The sequence below is a fragment of the Mercenaria mercenaria genome, chromosome 8 (assembly GCF_021730395.1).
Source record: "Mercenaria mercenaria strain notata chromosome 8, MADL_Memer_1, whole genome shotgun sequence".
NCBI classification, from domain to species: Eukaryota; Metazoa; Mollusca; class Bivalvia; order Venerida; family Veneridae; genus Mercenaria; species Mercenaria mercenaria.
The window spans coordinates 86,112,599-86,124,863 of record NC_069368.1 but is presented as its reverse complement, the minus strand read 5'-3'; the positions used below and the strand labels follow the sequence as shown (position 1 = coordinate 86,124,863).

Here is a 12,265-nt window from a genome sequence, read left to right as displayed (position 1 = left end):
AGAACGAGATGCGACAGTATTTAAACGCTATCATCACGTGGGCAGCAAACCAAAAGTGCGCATGTAGTTTGATGGATCAATTTATATACTCCTCTACCGATAAGGAAAGTCAGCATGATTTACTTTGCCTAATCTAGGTAACAACCACTATCGTACCGAATACCACTATCTAAATAACGAACCGTTCCATTATTAAAAGTACACAAACATTGCTCACCGCAAAACAGAACTATAGTTAGCGCACAGAATAATGGTATTTAGAAGTAAAAACAAAACACTAATATCCCAGTCACACATACGGCGCAGATAGCTACGTCCAGCCACGGATAGAAACGTAGTTATCCGTATCGATCCGTACCTGAGCCGTACCTTAACGTAGTAATCCGTATCAATCCGTACCAATTTGTACGGCTCAGGTACGGATCGATACGGATAACTACGTTTCTATCCGTGGCTAAAACGTCATAATAGTGTGCGATACCTATCCATGTTCGCTCTATTGATAATCACGTGATGTTTGCTGATGGGAAGTCCGTTTTTTTTAATCCAGGAAACCTTAATCAGAAATAATAGTGAATGAATGTTTTGTCTTATATTAATTAGGAAAAAATCTGGCGCCATGATGTGTGGGTTAGTCGCTTTAAGTTAACAAAAAGTATACTTGGCCAATAAATTAGTTCATTTAATACATTTGTCATAAATGACATGGTACCCGAGTTGAATCAAAATGTGCAGGAGTCTATTGTGTAAGCTACTTAGAGATATTACTTCAATGCCATTTGTTACGCGATAATGGAGACTTTTTACATTCCACTATAAAATAAAACTATGAACAAGAGCTTCCCATAAGACAGCATGCTTGACTATTCAAACGAAATTATTTCATGACATTGATATATATTTGGTGGCAAACAAGATAGCTATGATGGCCTTGGATCTCTCTATTAAGTTTCATAGCTGACGTGAACTGTAATTTGAAAATATCTGTAAAATTACTTTGAAATTGAATTTGAGCCAGTGATTTCTGCCACTAGTTATACATAAAGAAGCAAATAAAACTCAAGAATTTTGAAAATGCCTCATCTAACATATTTTTCACAGGGATACTTGTGTACTTGTATGTTTATCATTTTTACAGTAGATAAGAGTATCAATACATTTTGTTTATTTTTTGTGCGTGTTACTTGAAGAGTGACTACCTTTCCTAAAACTTTCATTCGGATTAATTCATTCCAATAAACAAAACATTCGAACATCAGTAAGAAATTACTGTAATAGTCATGATGCAATTAAATGCTATTAAACAATAAACATCCAATCATAAAAGTCAAGATGATTTTCATGCTACAATGCTTTTCTAGGTATTGCTGATGTTATTAAAATTAATTACATATTGATGTCACACAAGGCCTCCTAAACAGCAGCACACATACTCCTCCATACAACAATAACGGAATGCTGAATGATCTTGTAGTGTAATAATGCTTCAATAAAAGTTTTGATATATGCCTACTTTTGAAAGGAATAAAAATCCCTGAAAATTTTTCTAAACACTTGATTTGAAAAAAAGTCGAAATTTGATGAAATGGTGGTTCCCGAGTTTATAATCAAATTCAACATGTAATAAATAAAATTTCAGTCACTAGTTCCTTAGATAAACTTGTAATGAATAATGGAAACCTTCCCAAGTTCTTTATGGCCATGTCGTGAAGGAATTTGGTACAGAGATATCCAGGAAATTATATTTCTGTAAAATAATTCTGAAACTACTCTTGCATCTTTTTGCATGAAAATCTGCAAAGTTTCTATCTAAGACATGGCTAAGATATGGCCGGCCCCATACTGAAGTTTATGAATAACCTGTGTGATGAAGGTCACTCAAGGTCCTATTATGTGAAATAATTTTAAAGTCCAGCCAGACGTTTCTGACAAGATTCCCAAATTTCACACTATAGCCAGATAAGGAAAGCAGCACCAAATGATCTGACAGAATTTTGTAGGTCACCAAATACATATATATACATTAAATTAATATAAAACTCGACATTTTTTTTACTTTTCCATAATTATATTCATACAGAATTGTGTTCTAAAGGCACAGATATCCCCCGGATATGCGATATTAAGACAAAACAGTATTTTATCACTTGGTTATGCAAGAAGGTTTATATGCAGCAGAGTATTTGAAAGAAACTGAGATATTATGCCAATACAAGTTGTGTGCAAGTTTGATTAAAGCTGATTGCAAAATGTGGTCGCTATTGTGTTCACGAGCCAAAAATAGCAAATTTTGGCCCTTTAAGGGGTCATAACTCTGGAACCCATGATAGAAACTGAGCTATTATGCCAATACGAGTTGTGTGCAAGTTTGATTAAAGCTAATTGCCAAATGTGATCTAAATCATGTTCACAAGCCAAAAATAGCAAATTTTTTGCCATTTAAGGGGCCATAACTCTGGAACTCATGATGGGATCTGGCCAGTATTGGAAAGGAACCAAGATATTATGCCAATACAAGTTGTGTGCAAGTTTGATGAAAGCTGATTGCAAAATGTAATGCTGAGAAATAATTAATTTATGTTTGAAGCAAATCCATCTAGTAATAAGATATTTAGCTTAAGTGCATCAAAACTTAAGCTAAGGTGTGGACCGAACGAATGCTGAAGCGGATGTCAATGCCAGGTCAGTAGAACAGCTCTCCATATACTTTGTATAGTCAAACTAAAAATGGGGAGAGAACATTATTTTTAATGCTACAGACCATGTTTGCTGAAGATTCATCAGGTTGTTTATAAGAATAATTTTCTTAAAATGTTTCCTATTTTTAGTTCTAGAGTTCTATAGAGGTCCTTTAGGCCCCCTAAGCAGAACCAATTATTAACAATTTGAGTGAGGACCTTGCTAGGATGCTACAAACCGTATTTGGTGTTATTCTGACCAGCAGTTTCAGACGAGAATATGTTTATCCGAATTGTGAACAAAGGACAATGGATGCCAGACCATCCACCTATTCTAATAGCTCACCATAAACTTTCCGGGTGAGCTAAAAGGCAATAGTAATTGAGAGTGCATTGCATGTGAAAAGTTAACCAAGTACAGTGCAGGTGATAAGGAGACATATAAAAGCCAAACAGAAAGTATCATTTTTATATTATAATGATTTGATTACCTTATATGGTACATTATCAAATAGTCTATACTTTGGTGATTTCACATTGGTTTATTATGTGGCCTTGAGCTGTCATATTAACCATTGGCTAAGCAGCCTTGAATCAATAGGAAAGTCCTCAACCAAATAACAAAATGAAATTGAAATCATCTAAGTAATGTAGTGAGCGAATGTTCCGGATAACGGATTCCGGCTATTAGACTCATGCAAAAGGCTTGTGGGATCGCCATCTTCGTCTAGAGAGTCAGCCATATTGGAAGACTGTCAAAGCGTACTACACAAAGCCGTAAATATACATTCATACAGTAGCCATCCATCTAATTGGTGAGTCTGTAATTATATATAAATAATTCTAGTATATCTTGGTGGGTTCAAAACTGGTGGCAGCGCCTTATTCGAACCAATAAGACCGCTGATAGTAAATCGCTACCTGACCGTGGGAAAAGGGTCTTTCTTTTAATTCACCAAGATTGGACTGCGTTTGCCACTCTAATTCATTTTAGGGGAGGGAAAAGAGGAATTCTACGTTGATTCTTGGATTGCTACCTGTTTAGTCAGTGAAAAAAACGCGTTTAACTCATAACGCATCACTGCGCATGTCTGTCGGCCATTCTGGAAACAAACCATTTCCGTGAAGCCGGTGTTGGGGTAAAATTCTCAACCGGTTTTTCTAAAATATTCTGACCCGATATTTTAGAGTTTTTGAGGAGAGTGTGACCAAATTATAGTTACACTAGATTGGAATCGAGTGTACCTGTAAGTAAAGAACCAAAACCTAGTTCTTTTCTTAGTGTATTGCCATTTTGACACAAAACCTGTCATGGCAACTGGTGGATCCGATTCTGCGAAGGTGCCAGCTGTCCAGATAAATTTTGCTGTTGAGACTGAACTGCAACAGATACCTGGTATTGGTAAGAGGTTGGCCAAGGCCATTATAGCCGTTAGGCTAAGTAGTGGTAATGTAACTCCCGAAACTCTTGGTGTTCTGTCCAGACGAGAGTTTTCTGATGATGAACTTCTTCAGATTGACTTTACCCCTAATGTTAAGCTGGAGAGTTCAGGCTCGGAGGGATCTGGTGACGAGGCTACGGAAGTTGGGCCAAAACCGCCCGCTTCTGCATGGAAAAAGGCATTATCGGCTGCTGCAGACAAAACAAGTATGCTGGAACAAGTAAAGGTAAGGCAAAGGTTATCTTTTCAGGAACCTGTCGTGACGCCGCTTAAACCAGTGGCGGACATCAAAAGCGAGCCACACTGCACTAGTACTCCTGATGTGGGGGGGACCCAAAACCCGGTCTTCACCCCAGTGCAGCCAGCAGTTACAGGTAGTATTATGGCAAGTGTTCCAGTTTCAGGTATGCAGTCATTAAATCTCACTAACATTACCCAGATGCCAACGCCAGCCTCAAGGCCCAGCCGTGGTGCACACACCAGGGTGAAGGAGTTTGTAGCTTCCCTGCCCAAAAACTTAATCTTTGATGGGAGGGGAAACTGGAACGCCTTTAAGTTACAGTTACAGCGGTATGTAAGGACTTTCGAGTGGTCAAAACAAGAAGCACTTGATTGTCTAGTGTGGAGTTTGAGGGGTAAGGCCCTAGATTAATATGAAATTGTGTCTGACGTGGACCAGACACTTTCATATGAAATGCTGTTGAAGAAGTTGGATGCCAGATTTGGCGAACAAGAAATTCCAGCTATTGCGCAAGCTAAGTTTCAGCAGGCCACACAACAGGTAGGTGAGAACTTGGACGACTGGGCGGATAGGGTGCTTACTTTAGCAGCCCGGGCCTTCAAGCAGTTACCGCCTGAGTATTGTACTGAGCAGTCAGTTAACCGCTTTTTACAGGGTATGCTGGATCGGGAGGCGGGCCATCATGTGTGCATGCAAAACCCATGCACAGTACAGAACGCAATTCAGTTGGTCCGTAAATTTCAGCAGGTCCATCTGGCAATGTATGGCAAGGGCAAGCCTGAACGGCGTAGGAGCGGGGATGATATGGATGAACATCCTCGTGCTGTACATAACGTATCTAAATCTGACCCACCCGTGGCAGATTTTCAGGAGGCTCTTAAACAAATGGAGTCTCGTTTAGAAAAGAAACTTGGTCAACCACAAGCGGTTAATCAAGTGTCGGCTGAAGCACCCAGCCAAAAAGGGGATGACTTCCGGGATGCCCTGAAGGAATTGGAGAGCAGGTTAGAGAAAAAGATTGACCAGAAACTGGGCAAATTCCCAACCAGGGACCGACCAAAGGGTTGGCATGCCAAGGTGTCCTGTTTCAATTGTGGTGAAGTGGGACATATAAGACGTCATTGCACCAAGCCACCTAAGGAGTCTTTAAACAAGACGGGGTCACGCTAACTGGCCAAGCCATGGCCCATGATCAGCCGCAAGGCCAGATTAATATTGAACAAGGTACTGCAATCATAGTTGATGACCCCAAATCCCGGGTTACCAGCACTTCCGGTGTAGACCCTGTTGACCCCAAAACCAGGGACACAGGTGTAGACGGAATAACACAGTCACAGGAGGATGTCATTGAAGAGGTGACTGTGCGACACATGCAACCAGTCACTGAATTTTCCATGAATATCCAGGTTAGCAACCATATGGTGAGGGCCGTTATTGACACAGCAGCCCAGGTTACTATACTGTCTGACAAAGTATATGAAGCTTTAAAGGTTAAGCCACAGAAGTTAAGGACAGTTAAATTGTTAGCTGCGGGAAGGGATATGTCTATGGTAGGGTTTGTTGCAGGTCCTTTTAGATTAAAGATTGGTGACCGTTGGTACAGTGAGAACTTGTATGTAGCTCCAATTGATCAAACTATGTTGTTTGGGGCTGATTTGCTTATCAATAAGGGTCAATCAGTACTTGATTTGGGGCGGGGCATTTTGCATTTTGATGGTATGAACATTGTTTTGGATGGGGTCACGGATTCGAACCAGCCCAGGGTAGCTAGGGTGTCTGTGACTAAACGTGTTGTCATACCACCCCACTCAGTAGCTAGGGTCCGTTGTACCATGGACAGTGATTTGTCTGATTATTTGATTGAGCCAGTGGACAATAAGAAATTCCTAGCCCCAAGAACATTCAGGGGTGGGGGCTCTCAACCAATCATGTGCTTGGTTAACCCCAGTGATTGCTTTAGGGTAATAAAGAAGGGTAAGCAAATAGGTAAGGCATATGAAATAGATAATGCCACTGTGTACAACCCGGAACAGGAAGACTCGGTCAGTATCAACTCGGTCGGTCTACAAGCTGAGTCCGAAGCCACTATGGGGGACACCAAAACCTGTGTGCCTCTACATCTACAGCAGATGTTTGATGAATCATGTGAAAAACTTGATTCAGAGCAGTGCTTGCAGCTAGCGCAAGTCCTTGTTGAATACCAGGATGTGTTTGCGAAGGACGAGTTCGATCTAGGAACTTTTAATGCAATTGAGCACAGGATTGAGACTGGTGATGCACGTCCAGTTAAGCAAAGGATGAGACGGACACCTGTTTGTTTTGCTGGGGAGGAGGAGGCTCACCTTGAAAAAATGCTCAAGGCCGGAGTCATACAAGAATCAACATCGGATTGGGCTTCAGCACCGGTGTTGGTCCGGAAAAGGGACGGCTCTGTCAGATGGTGTATTGACTATAGGGCCGTTAACCTTATCACGGACAAGGATGTATTCCCATTGCCCTTGATAGATGATTGCTTGGATACACTTTCCGGTAGTACCTGGTTTTCAAAATTAGATGCTAATTCTGCATACTGGCAGGTAAGTATTCGGGAAGAAGATAGGAAGAAAACAGCCTTCATAACAAAGTATGGCTTGTTTGAACATGTTAAGATGGGGTTTGGGTTATGTGGAGCACCAGCAACCTATGCTAGAGTTATGAACCTAGTGCTGCGGGGTCTGTCATGGAAGACCGTACTAGCCTTCCTAGATGATATTTTGGTGCTTGGCTCAGATTTTCAAGACCATTTGAATAATCTGTGTGAGGTGCTTGCAAGGTTCCGTTCTTATAGTTTGAAACTCAAACCTAAGAAGTGTGTATTCTTCCGCCATGAAGTGGAATCCCTTGGCGAATGGTGACTGGCGACACCTTACGAATGTCCAAATCCGACATTCGAGTGGTGCAAGAGTGGCCGGTTCCTGCAAATGCAAAGGAAGTTGAAAGATTCATGGGGCTTGCGAACTATCATAGAGGATTTATTAAAAACTTCTCTAAGTTAGCTGAACCACTGTAAGCGGTAACTGGTAAGAAAGTCTTCCAGTGGACTGATGAGCAGTCAGCAGCGTTTAAAGCATTAAAGGATGCTTTAACATCACCTCCAGTGTTGTCATTACCTAATGTAAACGACGAATTTATATTAGATACCGATGCATCTGATTGGGCAATTGGTGCGGAACTCCTTCAGGTGCAACAGGGGGTGGAAAAGGTGATAGCCTATGGCAGTTATGCTCTCACAAAAGAGCAGAGACGGTATTGTACCACCAGGAAGGAACTCCTGGCTGTGGTGCGATTTACTAGGCAATTTAGACATTACCTTTTAGGCAAACCTTTCAAAGTCCGTACCGACCATTCGAGCTTGAGATGGTTGATGAGGTTTCATGAGCCGCAAGGGCAGTTGGCGAGATGGTTGGAGGAACTGTCTCAATATAATATGGTGCTGGAGCACCGGGCAGGTCGCCACCACACTAATGCAGATGCACTGTCCAGAATGCCGGCTAGAGGTGGGCAGTGTGGGGCACCGGTGGTGGGTGTACGACCGGAGGACTTACCTTGTGGCGGTTGTCGGTATTGTAAGAAGGCACTGAGAGCTGGGTCTGGTTCCTCACCGATATAGACGATGTTGTGCCGTTGGGGGTCAAGCCAGTGGCTGAAGGCATGGAGTGGTTTGGCCAACCTAGTGTCTTTCAGGGTTTGGGGTCCCACGCGCAAAGGCGCTTCGTCCATGGGAGTGAAATTGAATCTTCAGCGGGCTGTCTCAGTGAGAAGTCGGTGCGGGCGGTAAAAGGTTACTTCACATTAGAATGTGAGGAACAGGAAATCCTTGGGGGTCGGGGGTGTACTGGGTGTGAAGTGGGTGAAATACCTAATCATGACCTAGAGTATACAGTAGACATATCTGATGTCAGGAACTGGAAAGCAGTTGTAGACCTTATCCCATGGAATGCTGCAAGAGGATTATCAGCAGGTGCAGTAAGTGTGAATTTGGTCACAACGAGGCGGGGCGCCAGGGAAAAGGGTCAAGTCCCAGTTCAGCCTTCAAAAGGCGGATCCCCTGACTCCGGGGATCAGTCGATTAGCCAGGCGGGCCAGGTAGCTCCAAAACCTGAATTACCTAGCCATCAGGTTAACCAAAAGAAGCCTGTCCCAAAACCGAGAAAACAGGCGAGCCAGGCAGCTGCAAAACCTCAGCTACCTATTCATCCGGTACAACTGGATAAACCTGTTCTAAACTCTGAACAGGGATTCGTTCCACCAAAACAGACAATACCTCAAACAGATGGTAAGGGTGGGACCACGGGGAATCAACCTAGTAGCTGGGGGTTCTCCAATTCTGATCTTATTAGAGCACAGGAAGACGATGTTAATCTAATTGTAATCCTAGAATGGTTAAAAGATGTATGTGATCCTGACCAAGCTATGTTGTTCCGTACGAGTCCAGAGTTGAAATCGTACTTGTTAAACAGATTTTTTTTCAAAATGTTTGATGGGGTACTCTACCAAACGAATGCACACACTGACGAACCCTTGTTAGTGTTGCCCAAGTCCATGAGGGGGGAGGCTATGAAACTCCACCATGACCTACCGTCTGCAGGCCACCAGGGGGTAGCAAGAACCCTGGAACGGCTAAGGGAAAAGTTTACCTGGTATGGCCTGAAACACGATGTCACTACCTATATTCTAGGGTGTTCCATTTGCAACAGCAATAAGAAATCCGCAAGGCATGGTCGGTGCCCCTTAACAGAATTCCATGCTGGGGTACCTATGGAGAGGGTTCACCTTGATTTTCTTGGTCCACTGCCTAAAACATCGCGGGGGAATGAATATGTGTTAATGATGGTAGATCAATTCACGAAATGGGTAGAGTGCATACCCTTACCTAGCCAGACTGCGTTGGAAACAGCCAGAGCCGCTGTTGACAACTTCTTCTCAAGGTTTGGGGTACCATTCGAAATATTCACAGATCAAGGTAGAAATTTCGAATCCAGTCTGTTTTCAGAGGTCTGTAAGTTATTAGAAATCCATAAAGCCCATACAACTCCTTATCGGGCATCTGCAAATGGCCAGGTGGAGCGTTATAACAAAATGCTTATGGACGCAGTTAGGTGTTTCATAGGTACGTTTCATAACCGCTGGGATCACCACATACAGCAGATCGCAGGAGCTTTACGGTCATCTGTAAATCGCATGACTGGTTACACAGCAAACAGATTGATGCTGGGACGTGAAGTTAATATGCCTGCACACCTGATGTTTCCATTGAAAGGTACAGAACCATTAGATCCAGATTCTTATGCAGGTAAGCTTAAGGTTGCCCTAGCAGAGGCCCATGACACGGCCAGGGGTAAGTTAAAAACTTCAACGGTCAGGATGAAACGGGATTACGACATAGGGCTTTTGGAGAGGTCGTATAAGTAGGTGACCCTGTATACATTTTAGACACAGCAGTTCTAAAAGGTAAGTGCAAGAAGCTGTGTCCGCCTTGGAAAGGCCCTGGGGTTATCGTAACCAAGTTATCTGCTTTTCTGTTCAGGGTAAAATTCAGAAACTCTGTTTTTGTAGCTAACCATGACCGTCTGAAACCTTGTCGAGATAGGCATCTACCACATTGGATAGTACACTGGAAAGAAAACCCAGTGGAAGTGAAAACAGCTCGGGGTGATGATAGGGTCTATTGCTTTTGCCGGAAACCCTGGCAGGGGCGATTCATGATTCAATGTGACACTTGTGAAGAGTGGTATCATGGTGCATGATGTGTAAATGTATCACCAACTGATGCTCTAGATATTGATAGCTATAAATGCACGGATTGTAAAAACAGGTAGGACATTTGTAGGACAATTTCCATGGTCTGTTTTTCTTTTTCAGATATGGCAAAAAGAAATCTTGTTGCCGAACTTGAGGAGTTCGAGGCTGAAACCGCCAATGGCTTGGTTATGACCACGGAAAAGATCCTACAGGTCATTCCATATTGCACCGGGGACCTGAGGAAGCGTGCAGAGGACGCTCTGTTGGGTCAAGTTAGGCTAGCACGGAGGCTCTCAAACAAGCCGATGCTGAAAGCTCTGGCAGGTAGAGGTGGAATCTACCCCTGTCGCTCCCTCGACAGAGCATATCAGGGATTACTCTGCTCCAAAACCTGAGCATAGGAGGCACCATGGTAGGGGTCCTGCTCCAAAACCTGAGCAGGAGGCCCAGTCTTCAAAACATGAGAGTAGGAGGCACTATGATAGGGGTCCTGCTCCAAAACCTGAGCAGGAGGCCCAGTCTTCAAAACGAAGTTACTCCCGCCTGAAGGAACAACATGCCCCTCGAGATATGAGGCGTGAACACCCATCTGGCAGAAGGGAGCAGCGATACGAACTCTCCCGGAGAAGCCGAGAGAGAAGGGAGAGAAGCGAATCGGGTGAACAAGCAAAGAGGCCGAGGGTAGCGGAATCGAATACCGCAAGCAGAGATCATCACGATAGGCAACGTCAATCTGGGTCCAAATCCGACCACAGAGACCATGATAAACTACGTCAATCTGGCTAAAAATCAGATAAAAAGAAAGCTAAACGAGGTTGGTCTGGCCCTCGGTGCCCGATAACTGGCTGCGAGGAAGGACTATCCATGAAACATAGCTTCAACAGTCATCTGCCGCTCTTATTCCACCCTAACCTAAGTGGAAAAGACATTTCAGCCAGACGTAGGACTGCTCTGGTGTTCCTGCAGAGAGTGCTGGTGGGGGCACATAAAACGCTCTCAGATCTTATCCGGTTGGCAGACAATACCGATCAGACTCCAGGAGACCATAACCTGTCTCCTGAGCTGAAAGCAGGAATGACCGAGTTCTGTGTTGAGACAGGTATTCCAGTACCTGAAAAGTGGTGCATAAGACCAAGGGGGAACTCCGAGACCATGCTTCTGCACTGGAGTAAACTTCTTGCCTTAGTCTGTTGTTGAGGAAGGAGGAGCAGGAGGATTTCAGGGAACTATTCCAGCCATCACCAGAGGAATTGGCCCAGTTACCAATTCCAGTCCAAGGCTTTGATGCGCACTGCCATCTTGACCGAACCATGGCAAAATTCGGGATTGAGCAAATGTCCTTGGAGACCATAAACCAGGCTGCCGTCTGCAATCCGGAGTATGAAGTGGACACTCGGAGAGTTGTGGCGGTTTTCTGTGATCCAGACACGTACCCAACAGAGGATGAGATGAGTTCATGGATCACACAAGGTGCCGTCATAGCTATCGGCTGGCATCCACGGACATCAGGCACTGAGGAGGACTGGCAACGTTTCACCACTCTGATGTCCTCCCCAAAGGTTACTGCTCTTGGAGAGATTGGGCTTGATAGGACTGAACATCCAGACACTTGGTTCACTCAGATGCTCAATATGGAGAGGGCCCTGTCGACACTAGGACCAAAACACGTCTTGGTGCTCCACAGTCGCAGCTTGAATGACACCCAAACGCCGGATGAAAGTTGGTTCACGATTCTTCAAATACTAAAGAATCACCCCAATGTAGGTAGGGACCGTCTCGTCCACTGTCACTGCTTCACAGGGACGCAAGCCTTGACTCACAGGTGGCTGCAGGAGTTACCAAACACCTATTTCGGTTATACCAACCTGGTGAGAAAATTCTCAGAAAAGGATGATCCTGAGAAACTGGAAAGCATCCGTCGTATGGAGCCTAAGAGGATGCTGTTAGAAACAGATGCCCCATACTTTGGCACCGGAGGAGTTAGGCGTACCACCCCTGCACTACTGGGATATGCAGCATTGGAAGTTGGAAGAATCCGTAATGAGCCATGGAAGGATCTTCTCCGTCGGTGCTCAGAGAATGCGTACCGGCTGTATGTCCAGGGCCAGCCTCCTGAATTATAA

General features: G+C 43.9%; 1 protein-coding gene across 1 annotated transcript; it reads left to right on the top strand.

The window, feature by feature from the left end:
* The first annotated feature begins 11,452 nt into the window (after positions 1 to 11,452).
* Positions 11,453 to 12,265, top strand: LOC123565572 (uncharacterized). Its single transcript, XM_045359439.1, has one exon. The coding sequence runs from the start codon at positions 11,453 to 11,455 to the stop codon at positions 12,263 to 12,265; it is 813 nt and encodes a 270-aa protein (XP_045215374.1).

Coding starts and splice junctions, on each gene's coding strand:
- LOC123565572 (XM_045359439.1), top strand. CDS start 11,453: ATGGCAAAATTCGGGATTGAGCAAATGTCCTTGGAGACCATAAACCAG.